Here is a 17226-nt window from a genome sequence, read left to right as displayed (position 1 = left end):
AACATTAGGGTGTGGCTTGGGCGAAAACATAGGGAGACCAACTACCACACCACCCACTTCCTCACGGGACACGGTGGTTGCTACAGTATCTGCACCGCTTTGGGTTGGATGATTCTCCGAACTGTCCCAGATGCGATAGCAGGAGGATCCAGAGCATGTGATGTTTCACTGCCCACGATTTGCGATGGAGAGAAGGAGCTTAAACCAGGTGCTGGGCAGGAGCAGGACCCCGGAGAGCTTGGTTACTGAGATGTTGGATTCCGAGGAGAAGTGGCTTGCGGTTGGCTTCGCAATCATCCAAATGCAGGAGGAGTTGCTGAAGGAACAAAGAAAGAGGAAAGCTGCAAATAAGAGAAGGATGAGTGCCTAATAGCAAACCTACCCCGCGAAGTAATACCTCAGTGGTGGTCCCGCGGGGCTGGGGCTGGAGAGACCGGGGGTGGTTTTTAGTGGGTGTAAATCCCACACGCGCCCGCTGTAGTTCCACCGTTCGGGCGGCGGAGCTGTGGCGGACGTGTCTTTCTAAGATTTTCCACCTCCATGTATGCACAAAAAAAAAAAATATGGTCAGACTACTAAGCTATTAGCTATAATATAATACACCAAAATTTGCAATTGCATTTCCTAAACACTAAAGGCTGGTCGAACTCCAAAATGTATATCCAAGTAAGCATACTAAAACAGTATAAAATCTCTTAGGGCTGAAAAGTATGCTTCTTTTCCACAGCTGGAAAAAGGATACCGCGATACGAAATAGCCTTAAGAGGTCAATTCGGGAAAATAAGCGGCAATGCTATAGCCTGCTGCGACACTAATGTCCGTTCAACCGCAGGTAATACATTTGTTTAGTATTGTCACCCTGGGCATTTTCAGCCATATGCAAACGCTTTTTCATTGTAAAACATAAACAAAAATCCTAATTAGTCTACAACCAAAATAGAACCTCATCTTCGAGACATAACAGCTCATGGAGCTATACTCCTGCACTATATAAAGCCACGCTTTGCTCGATTTCTTATCAGTCCAGAGAACGACAATCCACAGAACACAGATTAAGCTCCAGCTTCTTCTTCAATTTAAAGTTTTATTCTGAATCTCAAAGTCAAAATGCGTTCTATTCTCGTCTTGGGTTTAATTGTTGCCGCTTTTGCCGTCTACACCTCAGCGCAACCCTATCAGTTACAATACGAGGAAGATGGTCCTAGATACGCACTGGAACTCCCCATTGAAGAAGAAGCGCTTCCTGGCCAGGTGGTGGAGCAGCATTACCGGACGAAACGTGCAATGTGTGATTTATTGAGTGGCTTGAACATGGGTCGTAGCGTGTGCGCAATGCGTTGTATCCTTAAGGGACATCGCGGAGGCTGGTGCGATGATCAAGGCGTTTGTAATTGCAGAGTTTAATCTAAAGTGCTTGTACTACTTGTTTGTGAACTTATCAATTATTAATTGTTATTGTGAATAAAAATTTCTAAATTCGTATAAAGAAATTATTTTTTGTGCTCTGTGTAAAAGAAAACCGTATCAAAATCGGCTTATTGTCTGTCTGCCACACCCCTTTTCTCAGAAACGCTTACTTCCATTGATATGAAATTTAATGAAAAGGTGGGAACTGTGAATCCCTTCGTATGCAACGAGAACATTGTTCTGCGTTGAGTTTAAGGAGCGGTAGGGCTCCATACATGCAAGGGGTTGAGGGTTGTAAAACTTGTTCTCACCAAATATAGTCCCGTGAGATATCAAATACAAGGTCTTCCCTAGTACTTTCCACAGCCGATGTTAGTTTTGGCATTGGTTGCAATGCCAGCGAGGGTCTGAAAACTACTTCCAGGATTCGTTCTCAAGAACTACCCAACTTGAAAAGAAAGATGTTAGTCCATACACATAGTATCTAGGCCTCAAAATACTCCCCATACCAATATCTGCTCCTGTGTGGAGTTGCCAAATCTCCCATCAGGCGCGTCCCTTCGTGCGGATAAGGGAATGCTCAGCGAATGTGCCATGGACATGCACATGCACGCATCTGGAGATGTGCATGTATGGACATGCTTATGCGCAGGCCGGGTAGGTGGGAAGTAAATGCCCACCAATGGATAAAAATTGGCTATGGGAAGGATTACCCAGAAATGAAACCAAACATGGAGGAACAGAAGGAGAATAAAGTTACAGTACAGGGCTTTGGAAACCCAGTACCGGCGGTTTTTGGAAGTGGGCAAGCGGGCTCCCGGCCGTCGATATCGAACGGCCGCAGTGCCTCAGTAGTGGGATCCTTGGCTACTGTGGCATCTAATGTTATAAGCGTACGGAGGGGACTGGAACTAACTCCATTGATCGACCCGTTCAGAAGGAGCTCGATTCTTCGCAGATCCCATCCCACACGAGCACAAGCCGCCGCAATCGCTACCCCCAGTGAGAAGCGCATAGTGGGAGTCTTCGATGAGGAAGAATTCTTGACGCTGAATCACCCGAGCGATGTTTTAGGCAATGATCAGTCTGGAGCTGCCTTTACTGCCCTGGGTAAAACGGTCATGGAGCTGTGTGAATTTATAAAGGAGCGCAGAATCATTCACCAGAATATAATGGTCATGATAAGAGGCATCCGTTTGGCGTACAGCAAGGCCCAGGACGAACCAGTAGGGAAGTCGTCGACTGGAAAAGGGAACCAGGCAACTCAAGTAACGTCTGTTCAAAATAGAAAAGGGGAGAAACAGAGGAAAAGGCTGCACGAAAAGCTGAACGACTCAACAGGAGAGCAAACCCCGAAAATTAAAAAGGACCCAACTCCCAAAAAGGCGGATTTCATGAGAACTACTACTGAAGCTGCTAGTGAAACTATTGCAGCGGCGACCTCGAGAAAAGGGACCGGACCTTTAAAGGCGGATGCGGAAGCTTGGGGGAAAGTGAAACCGTGGAAAAGAAATGATCGGAGGAAGATAAGACCGGAGGTGATGTTCATTTCCAAACGAGGCGAAGGGTCATTCGGAGAGTGAAAGCAGACCTCGAACTCACCAACTTGGGAGACAATGTCAGCCACATTAGACGTCTCCCAGAAGGGAGACCTTATGTTGGAGCTTAAGAAATCCAAGGATATAACCGCGTACAAATTCTTAAGCCAAATCGGAGAGACTTTAGGGCAGGAAGCCCACATAAGGGCTAGCAAGCCGGAGATCACTATAATCTGCAAAGATATAGATAAAATCACGACGAAGGAAGAGGTTGGCAAAGCGTTGGAGAAGCAGTTTGAGCTTGCAGGAATACAAGAGTCAGCATTGAAAATGCTGAAGAAAGCCTACGGAGGAACACAATCCGCCATCATCAGCCTACCAGTAGAGAACGCACTCAAACTGTGAGCAGCAGGGAAAGTGAGAATATGCTGGGTTATGTGTCGTCTTAGGGAACAGGCGGCGTTAAAGCAGTACTTTAGATGCCTTGGCTTCGGTCACATTGCAAAGGCATGCACTAGTCCAAATGCCAGGTCGAAACAGTGCAGGAGATGCGGAGTGGAAGGCCATATCAGCAAGGACTGCCGAGCTGATCCAAATTGCCTACTGCGCAAAGGGAAAGAGGGTTTAGATCATGGGCACATTGCAGGCAGCAGCAGGTGCCCGGAATAGAGGAGAGCGCTTAGCACAAATTGAAGATGAGGTTGATACAATCAAACACCTAGAAGATGTGGAGGTCTACGCAACGGAAACAGTGAGAGCGGTAAAGTCCTGACTAAACAGGGCCGGGCTGACCTTGGCGGACGCGAAAACAGAAGCGGTCTTAATAAAGAACCCCAGGAAAAACAACACGGTGAAAGTGCAAATCGATGGATATACGGTCGTTTCAAAGCCGTCTATCAAATGCCTGGGGGTGATAATTGACACCAAATTGAGCTTTAGGGAACACATAGAATATGCATACCAAACTCCAGCCAGTGCCACCTCGGCACTTGCAAAAGTGTTGCTGATTATTGGTGGGTTGAAACACTGCCGGAGGTTGGTGCCAGCCGGAGTGGTCGGGGGCAGAGGCGCTTGCAAGCTCTCAGAGACGGAGGCAAATGAACTCGGTTTACCGGCTGATGGCTTTGAGGGTTTGCAGCGCTTTTAGAACCACATCAGATGAGGCAATATTGGTGGTGACAGACATGATATCATTCCCAACATTAAGGTGTGGCTTGAGCAGAAACATGGGGAGACCAGCTACCACACCACCCAGTTCCTCACGGAACACGGTGGTTGCTACAGGCAGCATATGGACCGCTTTGGGTTGGATGATTCTCCAAATTGTCCCAGATGCGATGGCATACTGGAGGATCTTCACCATGTGACTGCCTAAGATTTGCGATGGAGAGGAGAAGCTTAAACCCGGTGCTGGGCAGGAGTGTGACCCCGGAGAGTTGGTTACGGGGATGCTGAAGTCCGAGAAGAATTGGCTTACGGTTTGCTCTGCAATCATCCAAATGCAGGAGGAGTTGCTGAAGGAACAAAGAACGAGGAAAGCCGCAAATAGGAGAAGGACGAGTGCTTAAGGGCAAATCTACCCCGCGAAGTAATACCTTAATGGTGGGCCCGCGGAGCTGGGGTTGGGGAGACCGGGGGTGGTTTTTAGTGGGTGTGAATCCCACACGCGCCCGCTGTAGCTCCGGCGTTTGAGAGGCAGAGCTGGGGTGGACGTGTCTTTCTAAGATTTTCCGTCTCCGTGTACGAACAAAAAAAATACCAATTTCTGCTTAAATAAAGTTAATAATAGCATATTACCATCTTCATGCTAGTATCATCAAGTTTTGCAGTAGTATGGACTATACTACAGAGTATTACACTGCCAAATTTGGTGGAAATCGTACCATTACTACGTCAAAGTTGTCCCTTTTGTGTAAATTTATTTCAATTTAAAACTTCGGACGTCAGAATCAATTAAAGTGAATAGTTTGAGGAACAAAAGGATAAATGGCTACGCAAATATTCCTATAACAGAAATACACACAATCTTCCATACCTGACGCTTAACTTGTTTTCATTTGAAAGTGGACAAGACGTGCACCAGGCATTAAAAAGTAGGTGTCAATACCCGACTACTCAGCTAAGAGCTTATGATGGACTGGCTCTCTTCCATGCTGTGGTGCTAAGCTACCAAAAAACGATACCATAGGCCACCTACTGTCAGAATTGGGCAAGTTATGCCACAATGGAGTCAAACCGCGTTTTATACTGGCTTGGATATGCAGAAACCACAATCGCCATGGGCTTAAAACATAGTGGTACACTAAGCAAAGCGGCGATGAATGCGGCGAGCAAATCGTTGAAACCAGAGGAAATATGCTCCCCCCCTCGACTATGTGCAATCCCATATGTCACCGTTAGCTTGTTTTCGACACTTTGCTTGCCGCTATAATCACCGTTTGCCTGCCGTTCCACATGACTGTATGTTGTATTACAGCACACCGTGGTCGTTGGCGGCGCTAACCTTCGCCCAAGCTGCACACGTGTATCATCCAACCCGCATCCGTCCGATTCTGCTGCCGCTTCGGGTTTTAGTTCGGAGATTTCGTCCGCACTTACCAAGTACCCCTCCTAAAAAAACATTGGCATCTCCAACTACGCATATGAAATAAAACACAAACCGACGTGAGTTCTGGTAATCGTCTATTTAATTTTATTTCATTTTCATTAAGGTTTTGTGTAAAACAAAACCTTATTAAAATCGATTCAATATCTGTCTGTCTGTCTGTCTGTCACACACATTTTTCTCCAAAACGGCTGAATCGATCCGAACGAAATTTGGTGGACAGATGGGAACTATGAAATCCCACGCATACAGCGAGTGGCATAAATTTAGGTGGAGTTTAAAGAGGGGCTCCCCATACATGCAAAAGGGGGATTCAAAAATTTTTTTCACCGGATATATAATAGTTGTGTAGGGTATCAAATGATCGATTTGTACTTTTCGAAACTGACATTAGTTTTGGCACAAATTGCAAAGTGCGTGAGTAAGAAGTCAAAATGTACGCACTTGAAGTGAGACAGGACTCATTTTCGGAAACTACCCAACCGAAAAATCCGAAAGAAATTTGGGTGGTGCGCCTAGATGAAATCTAGGCCTCAAAATATGTCCCATTCCGATATCTGCTCAAATAAACTTACTAATAGTATATTACTACTTTTTAGAAATTTACTGAAAAAACCGCCTTAAATTCATTCTAGGACTTTCGAATTTTGTACCAGCATAGGGGACAATATTTTGTATATATGTGCTGAATTTCATGGAAATCAGGCAATTAACGCCAAAGTTATAGCAGTTCAAACTTATCAATTTCGTGCTAATTAACAGCATTCTAAACCATACAAATAAGATGCTGACGTCATAATTAACAAGAATAATTGAAATTCGAGTGAAATATTAAAATTCCATTCAAGAAGAATCTAATTCTCCCTAGCCCTTTTTAAGTTTTTGTGTAAAACAAAACCTTATTTATATTTGATGTTGGTTAAATTGTTTTCATTCGCTAATAATATTAACCTGAGGGCGTGAAGCGTATGAGGTTGACCATTATCGAAACAGGGCTTTCCATCAAATAATTTATTTAAATTGCTTTCTAGAAAATAGAGGGCAATGGAGTTTTTAGCTATATTACACGGAGCTGTCGTGCACTCGTCGTTCCTCACATCTTTTTCTTTTTCTTCAGCCTTCAGTTCACAAGCGGGGTCGGCTCGCGGTGATCGGTTTCGTGATTTTATTTTATCAAATGCCTGATCAGGATGTAATCGCGAGACCTTTAAATCCCCATCCAGCGTATCAAGCCACCATTGTTTTGGCCGACTTTTTGGTTGCTTACCATTACTTTCGATGTTTCTGATCAATACTGGTTGTTGAATTCTCAATTAGCGTGAATTACGTGACCACACCATCTAAAACGCCTCTCTTGCAGTTTTTCCACGATCGATGCAAACCCATATCGATCGCGGATATTCTCATTTCAGACGTAATCAAAACCTGTCACGCCACCAGTGCAATGCAACATCTTCGTCCCCATTACCGCAAGACGCCGTTCATTGTCCTTTATAGTCGGCCAACACTCAGAACTATAGAGAGTGGCAGACGGACGACATTGCAGTAAATTTTAGATTTGAGACGTGCGCTGATACGTCGATCACAAAGAACACCAGTTGGCGAATGCCACTTCATCCAGGTTGCATTAATGCGTGACACAATTTCATTACGCAGTTCTCCATTGGCTGATAGCGTTGAGTCAAGATTTTTAAATCGCTGAGTTCTGGCAATGGCAGTAACCTGCCCTTCGAGATACTTAAATCGCTCAATTCTGGCAATGGCAGTAACCTGCCCAGAACTGAACGATTTCAATATCTCGGGTCAATGCTATAAGCCAATGGAGAACTACGTTATGCTCCTCACATAGGGAAACACAAAACCTTTTATACCTGAAGCGTCAAGCTTCCGGTTTCCCGACTTGTTATTTTTTTTCCGAGTTGTCACAATCTCGGCAAGTGTCAAGCATTTAGGCTCGGACGATCCTACCTACTTAAATTACAAAGCGGTGCTGGTAGAAGTGGCCGGTGGTAAGTCAATGGAAGAATCCGCCGAGAACTTCCCGCAACATCCAACAACCCGCTCGAGACGCTAAATTTCTTTGATTTCTCGAGCCATTGGCTCATAGTTCACCTTCTTCTCTACGTATTTCCGTTCGATGTTGCTACTATTTTCCCTACAGTAGCAACATCGAACAGAAATACGTAAAGAAAAATCAAATATATACGCGACTTGCTGTGTGGATTATGACGATCAGTCAGAACTTGCCGGTCCCAATACATGCTATAAGCAGAATTATCAAGTAGTGCTTGCGGCTCATATCGGTAAACCGTATATGTTCCCGTGATCTGCCCACGCCTGAGTGCAAGGTTTTGATGGATAACCTTACATACAGCATTATGCCTGGTGATGTATTGCACCAGTGCGATAACCGTGCAACCAGGAATGGGTGGTCCAACGTCTCTAATGCCGAACCACACACTCTGCACTAGTCGTTCTCTACCCGTTCTTTCATGATGAGCTTTTTATAAGCTCGGGTGGCGACCACGCCGTCCTGAATGGCAAACATGGATTCCTCCGTCTCAGCAAAGAGCTCACAGCCATCTGTTCGACAAATTCAAATTGACAAATGGCTGCCAAAGACAATTCACGTGTTTACCGTGCATTGTCTTCGACTTCCATTCATCGATCCGTCCGATTCAGTAGACAGTCTAGCTTACAGATAGCCGCATGCAAGGGACTCGCCTGCTCTTTGCTGCAAAAATAAGTACGCAGCGAGTCGACTTGGCGATGATGCTTTCCCGCCACGTCAACCACGTCCCCACCTCCGATGTCACGCGGTAGGTTCGTCCGCTCCACGGCAGAGTTTGGGTGATGCATTCGGAATTTGGACATAGTAGTCCGTATCCGCCGCTGGACATTTTCCAGATCGATCTTCGCCCACGGCAATATTCCGAATGCATAAGCCAGTGAAGGGGTAGCGAATACATTCAACGCGCTTATTTTATTCTTCCCCGAGAGATGCGATTTCAGCACCAACTTTACACGTCGCAGGAATTCGGACAGCAGAGCATCCTTCAGGTCACCAACTCGAGCATGGGTTCCTTGCAGAAATACTAGGTACTTGTAGAAGTCTGTCTCGGTCATAGCTTCGATGTGGAGGTCACCAACGCTGTGCGCAGCAAGCGGCTCGTGATGACCTTTACAGACGGTTTGGGTTAGACAAGTGTCGAATTTCATCCGCATATCACGGCTGAACATGTCAACTATTCACAACAGACTTCTAAGGTGGTCGTCAGTACCAGATTACAGCTTGAAGTCATCTAAGTACATCAAATGTGTCAGTTTGCACTTAGCAAGTAGGCATACTTTATTGCAAAACCATGTCCTCTACCATCATCCAGTAGCCATGAAAGGGGGTTCAGTGCCATACAAAACCAAAGGGTACTCAACGAATCCCCTTGGAGGATACACCTCCGTATATGGATGGGCTCTGAGGTATTAGCACCCTCAGATGTACGCACTGATAAGGTGGTATGCCACCCTTCCATGACTGTCGCCAAAAACTAGTTTCGGATCAATGCGATACAGATGTAGGACATCGATTAGCCAGGTATGCGGGACGCTATCGAAAGCCTTGGCATAATCGATATAGCAACTAAAGAAGTTTTTTGGCCTCTAGTTGCGTATCCTACAACTACCGAGTCGATAATGAGTTATTCTTTGCAACCCCTTGACCCAACTCGGCAGCCCTTCTGCTCTTCGGACAGAATGTTGTTGGCCTCGAGGTGCGCATTGATCCTTCCACTAATAATGGACGTTATGAATTTGTAGAGGGCTGGTAAGCAAGTAATCGGTCTTGTGTCTGCGGGGTCCTGCACGGTTTCCTTCATAGGGATAAGTAGGTAATCCCCGCAGTGAGGAAGAGTGGAAATTTCTCCAGCCGACTAATAACCTGATTTATGCTGTATGCCAACCGAGCATGTATCCTGGTGACCTTTTTTACCAGAAATTCTTCACCCGATCCACACCAGGATTCTTCCAGTTTTTCGAGCTGTTTATAACTCATCGAATTTCCTCTTCGGTAATATCCGCAAAATTCATGCCAGACGTTGTGGCTGGCGGGTGCCTTCTGCAGTAATCCACTCAGGATGCTCAGCATGGTTGGCGGATAACCCCCAAAGTCCATCCCAGTATTCTTTCGCTTCCGTTACCGAAAACTGTACTGTCTGGACGGTCTGTTGGGATTCGTTGAGAATTCTGAAAAAGCTCCGCTGGTTCCTCGCATATGTTGCACTCTAGACACGTCTGGAGCATCGTAACTAACTGCATACGACAGAAAGTTTCTTCTTTGGTGTGTCCAGACTTTCAACTACAGGTGTCCCACTAGGAATGGCATAGTTCCGGTAAATCCTCTGCACTTTATTCTTCACTCGTTTGCTTGCATTGCCAGAGCTGAATTGGGTCAGCCTAGCAATGTCCTGGCTTAGTGAGTCCCGCCGACGTTCCAGACGAATTTTCCATGGTGGATTTCTTCGGTCACTCAAACCAATAACGCGAAAGCGAATATTCTGACCGTGCAATCTGACAGCCGTAACTACACCACAATACAAAAGTGATTGTAGTTGCAGCAGCGACATATCAGCACACAGCCGAGATGCAGTCTTATCATGGGTTTGAGATAAAATTCTCGTAGTTGCTGGGAGTGCATAGAGCCTGGGAATACCTGTTCTATGCAAAGGATCCATTTCCGAGAATTCTATATTCGCTGTTTGGAATTCGTCCCGAACCTCAGCTGGACGGTGGAAAAGAGTGCTTCGGCAAATACTGAAACTGTTGCTTGCATTACGGACTCTCGGTCACCAGTTTCCGAGATAACCTCAAGTCGAACACGCTCCCTGATGATGGCTGATATTTTGTCGCCGTCAGTTATAAAGCGGTGTTGGTCTGCGACTAGCTGAACAGTCACGTGCGCGACGAATCTCTGGTGCAACAAGGGGCGGAAAAGATGTTGTACCCGCCCTCGCCGCTATTTCGTAGCAGGAGGAGATGATGAAGAAGTTCATTTCTTCAGTGCACTTCATCCGCCGCCTACGCGACCCTGCTGACGTCAAACCGCCCCACGACTAGCGATTTCGACGCCGTGCTGCCGGTTACGGGAGCCACCAAGTCAGACGACTCCCGCTGGTTATCTGTACTAGACCTTCAAATTCTCCTTCTCCTCATTTTTGGTAGTGTATTTGATCCCTAACTGACGTAGTGATAGCTTCTTCAATGAGTCATCTGCGAGACTCCAAAGGTCCTGCACTTTACTCACCTACCCGTGGCGTACAGTCATTCAGACTGAAGATATCCATCCCTCCTCTTTTCACAACCGAGCTTGGGAACGCCTACGGCGAAATTTCATTTTTATTATTGATTTTACATTTTCCTTCTTACATTTTTTATTGCATCCGAATGACTAGCTTGCGACGTTATCGTTTCTATATTTGAGGATCCTTTCGACCGCTTCCTCCAAACGCCATTACTGCATAACACTACGTTTAAGCATCGTTTCTAGTTACTATGACCAACACATACGAAGGCAGAGATGGGACACTAAAGGCCGGATTTCATTGAAAACTAAGGCAAGTGAATCATCGGCAAAATATATGATCCGCCGCGAAACTTTCTAATGCGGCATTCGGGCTCCCCGGCTTCATCCGCGATCGAGTCGATATTTTTTTATCGTCCAAATTAGGTTCCGCGAACCTTACCAGTAAATTCACGATTTTTCTTAACGCACCAGATTAAAAACACGTGGGATTTGGTTTTGACCAAAGGATCTACCCAAGAAAACTACATACAGGCGGAGAAAATCAAGTTTTTAGACGGCATGGATATGATGGGTTAAGTACGAGGTATCCAACTGGTACGTGTGTCGGAGATGTCTAGATGATTTTCTTATGTTTTTTACCCCACTCCATACATCAAGTGATTGAATAAAATCGAACATGTGCGATTCTTTTCTTCCATCATACAAATTCGAACAATTCCGGGGGAGTAAACCTCCTTAACAAATCCGTAATTTGGGTTGAAGAAATCGACGCACCTATCGGATGAATTACAGTGACGTTACACTGTATTTCAGCGGCTCCCCTCCAAATACCTTCCCTACCTTTGGAGGTAACCATTGGGCATTGCAACATTGGGCTCTGTTGCACGGTTGACTGTCTCCCAAATACTCGTGGGAACAAAATTGGGGATAATATTTCAAATTCTTTTGATGGGACCCCAGCGACACGAACACAGTACCCAACACGGTTAAGAGTCGCTCAACAACATCAGAGCGACTCTTCGCCCTTGGATGTTTTGGCGGTTATGCCGTCAACCACCAGGAACGGAAGACCTAGGTGTCGTATAGTTTGGACGAACGAACTCAATGAATTTATCGTCCGCGCTTATTACCGTGTCACGGATTTGGAACGGCATCCATCAGGGTACAGACACCGAATGTCGTCAACCAGTACCAGGTGATAGTGAATAACAACCGAGTTGTCGTACCAACTAGGCAACAAATCTTCCAAGAGGTTGCACTTGGGCTCGGTCTGGAGTCATGAAATTACCGGACTAGTCAAAGGAGCAACACGAGTACTCCATCTGTAAGGCATTCCATGAACGCAGTAGTCAGGAGAAGTTTAGTAACTGGGGATGTCGACCCAATTTATAATGAGGCTTTGACCGCATTCCAGCTCGCATTCACCGAATATGCTGAGATTCTCCCAGACGCTAGGCCAAAGATCCCAAAACTAAAGTTTACTTCGGCAACTACTAAAATCATTGCAGCCGTTGATAGAATTTGGGCTGATTGTGTGGCTAGCGAGATTACTGCTATAGAGGTGCACAGCCTGATATATGTTGCAGCTGCCACCGTTATTCGCCTCCATAATCAACATCTTGGAGAGAATAACAGGGGTATGCGCAGATGGACTTTATCATTCTGGATATTTCGGCTCAATAAAAGAGTCAAAAAGTTGAGAAAGGAGATTGGCCGTGTCACGCAAGCACTTCTTGGAAATCCATCACCATCCATCAGATGCGTTGCAAACATCATTGGAAACTACCATCTCCCCAATGATGTGCCAAACGAAGAAATCCTCGAGGTGCTGAAGCTTAAACTTGCGGTACGCTCCATTCGCATCCGTAGGTATCAAAAGAGCTTTCAGTGGAGGACTTCCAGAACCAACGGGAATTTTATAAAAATTTCACCAAACCAAGTCGGGAAAGTAACCTCGATCTGGATCAGGCGGAAGACTTCTTAAGAAGTGTTTGGAGCGAACTTAGCCGTTGCAATTTAGAAGCAGCGTGGCTCCCACAAATTATGCGTTCATGCGAGGCCCTCCCTGAAATGATCATTCCTGGCATTACTGCAGCTGACGTAAAAGCAGCTCTTGAAAAGGTAGGTAATTGGAAGGCGCCAAGAGTAGATAAGATTCACAACTTCTGGCTGAAGCAGTTCAAGAGCACTCACAGGGTATTGGCAACCATTTTAATCAGATGATTGTCGATCCGAAATTATTTCCAAAATTTTTCACCAAGGGTATAACTTTTCTCATCCCAAAGGAACAGGGTGCCTCTTGCCCTTCAAAATGTCGACCAATTACTTATCTTCCTACCATCTACAGGGTTTTCACTTCAGTGTTGCGCGCGAACATCCGAAAACATCTTGATGTTCATAAATTGATAGCTGGAGAGCAAAAACGATCCGCAAAAGGCTCCCGAGGCTGTAAAGAACAGCTTGTAACGGATACGACCGCTATAAAGCAGGCTGTCCACCAAAAACGAAATATCTCGACAGCCTACATCGATTATAAATCAGCCTTTAACTCCATCTCACATTCGTGGTTACTACTACTAGTGTTACGCTTGCACGAAATCCACCCGAATGTGGTTCTTCTCCTAAGAACGGTAATGAAGAATTGGAGCACGAAGCTATCGGTATCCTCACAAGCTTCAGGAGAGATACCAATCAGGCGTGGCATTTTCCAAGGCGACTCTCTAAGCCCACTGTGGTTTTGTTTGGCTTTGAATCCGCTGTCCCATCTCCCCTAAATGAAAGAGGTACGATCCTCTTTAAGTCCACCCAACTACTGGCCTATGCTGACGATATCGACATCATGGGAAGAACGACTCAAAACGTACAAACTGTCTTCATCCAGATCGAGCAGTCGGCACGAGATCTTGGGCTGCACATTAATGGAAGCAAGACAAAGCATATGGTGACAACGTCAGCACTAAAAGCCAACCAACCAAAAACATCAAACCGCACTGGTTCCCGTTTGACCAGATAGGAGACTACAACTTTGGGACCGTTAATAATTTCTAGCAGCTACGATGATGAAATCCGCGCACGGTTGTTGGCAGCCAGCAGAGCGAACTCTTGGCCGCGTTCGAGAGAAGAATCCTCCGGAGGATTTTGGCTCCCTACATGAACCCTCCCCCCTCCCCCTCCCTACAATTTCTCCTATCTAGGGTCGAAGGGTAGTATAGGGTCGAAGGTAGTATAGGTCCCGGGGCGAAACGTGGATTGGTACCCACGATGGAGCATAAAACCTGGGAAATGCCTGCTGAACCAACACCAACAGCTCTACTACCAAACCCTATCTCCACCTCCACGTGGTGACCACTGGGAGCTCTTTCTTGACGAAAAGCTGCAGACGGAGAAGGATGAAGGCGAGTCTCCCGCGCCTAAAAACGGGACAAATTGTACCAACTGGTCCTCCAGGTTGGGGGTTGGGTAGGGCTGACAACCCTACACGGAAAACAACTTGTCACGAAGCCACAACAGGAGCCTCGGACAGGACGGATTTTAAAACGACGGACCCGGCAACGACAAAGGAACAACGATTTGAGCATTTTCTCATGGAACGTGCGCTCCCTGTACAGAGATGAAGCTGATAAGCAGCTAGCCGATACCCTGTCCCAATATAGGCCTGATATAACAGCGTTGCAGGGACCGGTTTCCTGGAGAAGAGCCACTACACCATATATTATAGCGGTCGTCCAGTAAACCATGTGCTCGGAGTAGGTTTCTTAGTCAGCCAAAAAATGAAACCTGCTGTTATCGGCTTTGAAAACATAAGCGAACGGCTATGCACTCTGCGTTTGCGAGGCAAGTTTAGAAATATAAGCCTCATAAACGTTCACGCCCCTACAGAGGAGACTGCAGAGTCGGAGAAGGATACCTTCTACGATGCAGTAGAACGAACCCTCGAAGCCTGTCCCAGATATCATATCAAAATCATACTTGGGGATTTTAACAGCCAAGTAGGGAGGAGCCCGTATTCAGACGATACGTTGGCTCCCATCTTACACGAAAAAACAAATGATAAGGGACTGCGGACTATTCAATTAGCAGGGTCACACGAAATGGTTGTTGGAAGTACCTGGTTTGCGCGGAAAGCAGTCCACAAACATACGTGGGCCTCTCCAGACGGGACCACTTTCAACCAAATTGACCGCATGTTGATCGAACGCCGCCACCTCTCAGCCTTCATGAATGTCAGAACATGTAGGGGGGCCAATATAGACTCGGATCACTATCTCGTTGGCATGGTGCTCCGAGCTCGAATAACAATACCACCCAGAATCCCCTCTGACAATCAGGTGAGAGTTAACACTGAAGCTATCCACAACACAACCCTCCGCGACACCTATAAGACGGAAATGGATGCCGCAATAACCGCAGTCAACAGAGGACCTGGAGATGAAGCATCAACAAATAATCTTCACAACCACCTGAAGAACGTTATTATGGATACGGCCACAAACATACTTGGCCCCAGCCGCAAAAGGAGTCGAAACGGCTGGTTTAACGATGAATGTAAGCCTGCAACGGAACGGAAGAATGCCGCATACCGAGTAATGTTGCATTCTCAAAGAACGCGGGCACGCGCAGAGACTTATCACGAACTCTGTCGAGCGGAGAAGCGACTTCACAGACGGAAAAAGGAAGCCTGGGAGAACCAACAAGTCTGTGAACTAGAAAAATACAGGGAGCAACCGCACCGGGCGCGCAAGTTTTACCAGCAAGTCAGCAGGATGAAGCCTTATACACCTCGATGCTCATCCTGCCGAGACAAAGAGGAAAATCTGATTTCCGACAGAATGGGCATATTTGAGCGATGGGTTGAGTACTTTGATGAGCTACAGAACATCGGCGAGTTGGAGGTCCCGCCAACTGAAGACGACGGACAAATACTGCCACCACCAAGTTTAGGAGAAACAGTCCGTGCAATTCATCGGCTAAAAAATCATAAGTCGCCAGGAGCCGATGGAATTACAGCCGAATTGGTTAAATATGGAGGCGACCAGTTACACCAAGTGGTTCATCAACTTGTGCTCAAGGTATGGGACAGCGAATCAATGCCTGACGATTGGCAACGAGGCATTATCTGTCTCATACATAAAAAGGGAGATATCACACAGTGCAGCGATTATAGAGGTATCACGTTGCTGAGTACCATCTATAAAATATTCTCCACTATCTTGCTAGGCCGGATAGCCCCATACGCCCAGAACATCATTGGCCCATACCAAAGAGGCTTCACTCCAGGCAAATCAGCAACAGATCAGATTTTCTCTCTGCGGCAGGCGATGGAAAAACTTTTGGAATATGGACAACAGTTGCACCATCTATTCATCGACTTTAAAGCCGCCTATGATAGCATAGCCAGGGTAAAACTGTAGACGGCTATGAGAGAATTCGGTATCCCGACGAAATTAATAAGACTGCCTAGGCTGACCCTGACCAATGTGCGAGGCCTGATAAAAGCAGCAGGATCACTCTCAAGACCATTCGACATCAACAACGGTCTAAGACAAGGGGATGCGCTATCATGCGTCCTCTTTAACCTGGCCCTCTAGAAAGTGATCCGTGATGCTGAGATGAATACAAGAGGTACGATCCTCTTCAAGTCCACCCAACTACTGGGCTGTGCTGACGATATCGACATCATGGGAAGAAGCAACCGAGACGTACAAACTGCCTTCATCCAGATGGAGCAGGCGGCGAGTGGTGCGAGATCTTGGGTTGCACATCAATGAAGGCAAGACAAAATATATGGTGGCAACATCAGCACCGAAGACGAATCAACCAACAACATCAAACCGCACTGGTCAAACACGAAGAAGAATGAAGATAGGAGAATACAACTTTGAGACCGTTGACAATTTCTCCTATCTAGGGTCGAAAATCACAACCGAAAACAGCTACGATGATGAAATCCGCGCACGGTTGTTGTCAACCAACAGAGTCTATTTCAACTTACAAAAACTGTTCCGCGAAACCTATCACCATAGGGTCAAAGCTCTTACTGTACAAGACTATGATCTTGCCAGTCCTCATGTATTCCTCGGAAACTTGGGTTCTTAGCAAGAAAAATTGCGAACTCTTGGCCGCGTTCGAGAGAAGAATCCTCCGACGAATTTTTGGCCCCCTACATGAGGATGAACGATTCCGTAGCCTATATAACGACGAAATCTATGAGCGACACCATGACCGTCCGGTTGTGGATAAAATCCGGCTCAATAGGTTACGGTGGGCGGGTCACTTAATCCGTATGGATGAGGATGATCCCACCCGGAAAGTCTATAAGGGCAATATCTATGGTAGAAAAAGAAGACGAGGCAGACCCTGCCTAAGATGGAGCGATGGCG

The 17226-nt window shown here is 46.2% G+C and overlaps 1 protein-coding gene across 1 annotated transcript; it reads left to right on the top strand.

Annotated features, from left to right (window-relative positions):
• The first annotated feature begins 1031 nt into the window (after positions 1-1031).
• On the top strand, positions 1032-1424 carry LOC119661671 (defensin-B-like). The gene has a single exon (XM_038071108.1). It carries the CDS (start codon positions 1108-1110, stop codon positions 1402-1404), a length of 297 nt encoding a protein of 98 aa, XP_037927036.1. The 5' UTR covers positions 1032-1107; the 3' UTR covers positions 1405-1424.
• The last annotated feature ends 15802 nt before the right edge of the window (positions 1425-17226 follow it).

The sequence above is a fragment of the Hermetia illucens genome, chromosome 1 (assembly GCF_905115235.1).
Source record: "Hermetia illucens chromosome 1, iHerIll2.2.curated.20191125, whole genome shotgun sequence".
In the NCBI taxonomy this organism is placed as follows: domain Eukaryota; kingdom Metazoa; phylum Arthropoda; class Insecta; order Diptera; family Stratiomyidae; genus Hermetia; species Hermetia illucens.
The sequence above is the reverse complement of the archived record's forward strand: the minus strand, read 5'-3'. Positions and strand labels throughout refer to the sequence as shown.

What these genes read in the sequence shown, in the direction of transcription:
- LOC119661671 (XM_038071108.1), top strand. Translation starts at nt 1,108, where the DNA reads ATGCGTTCTATTCTCGTCTTGGGTTTAATTGTTGCCGCTTTTGCCGTC.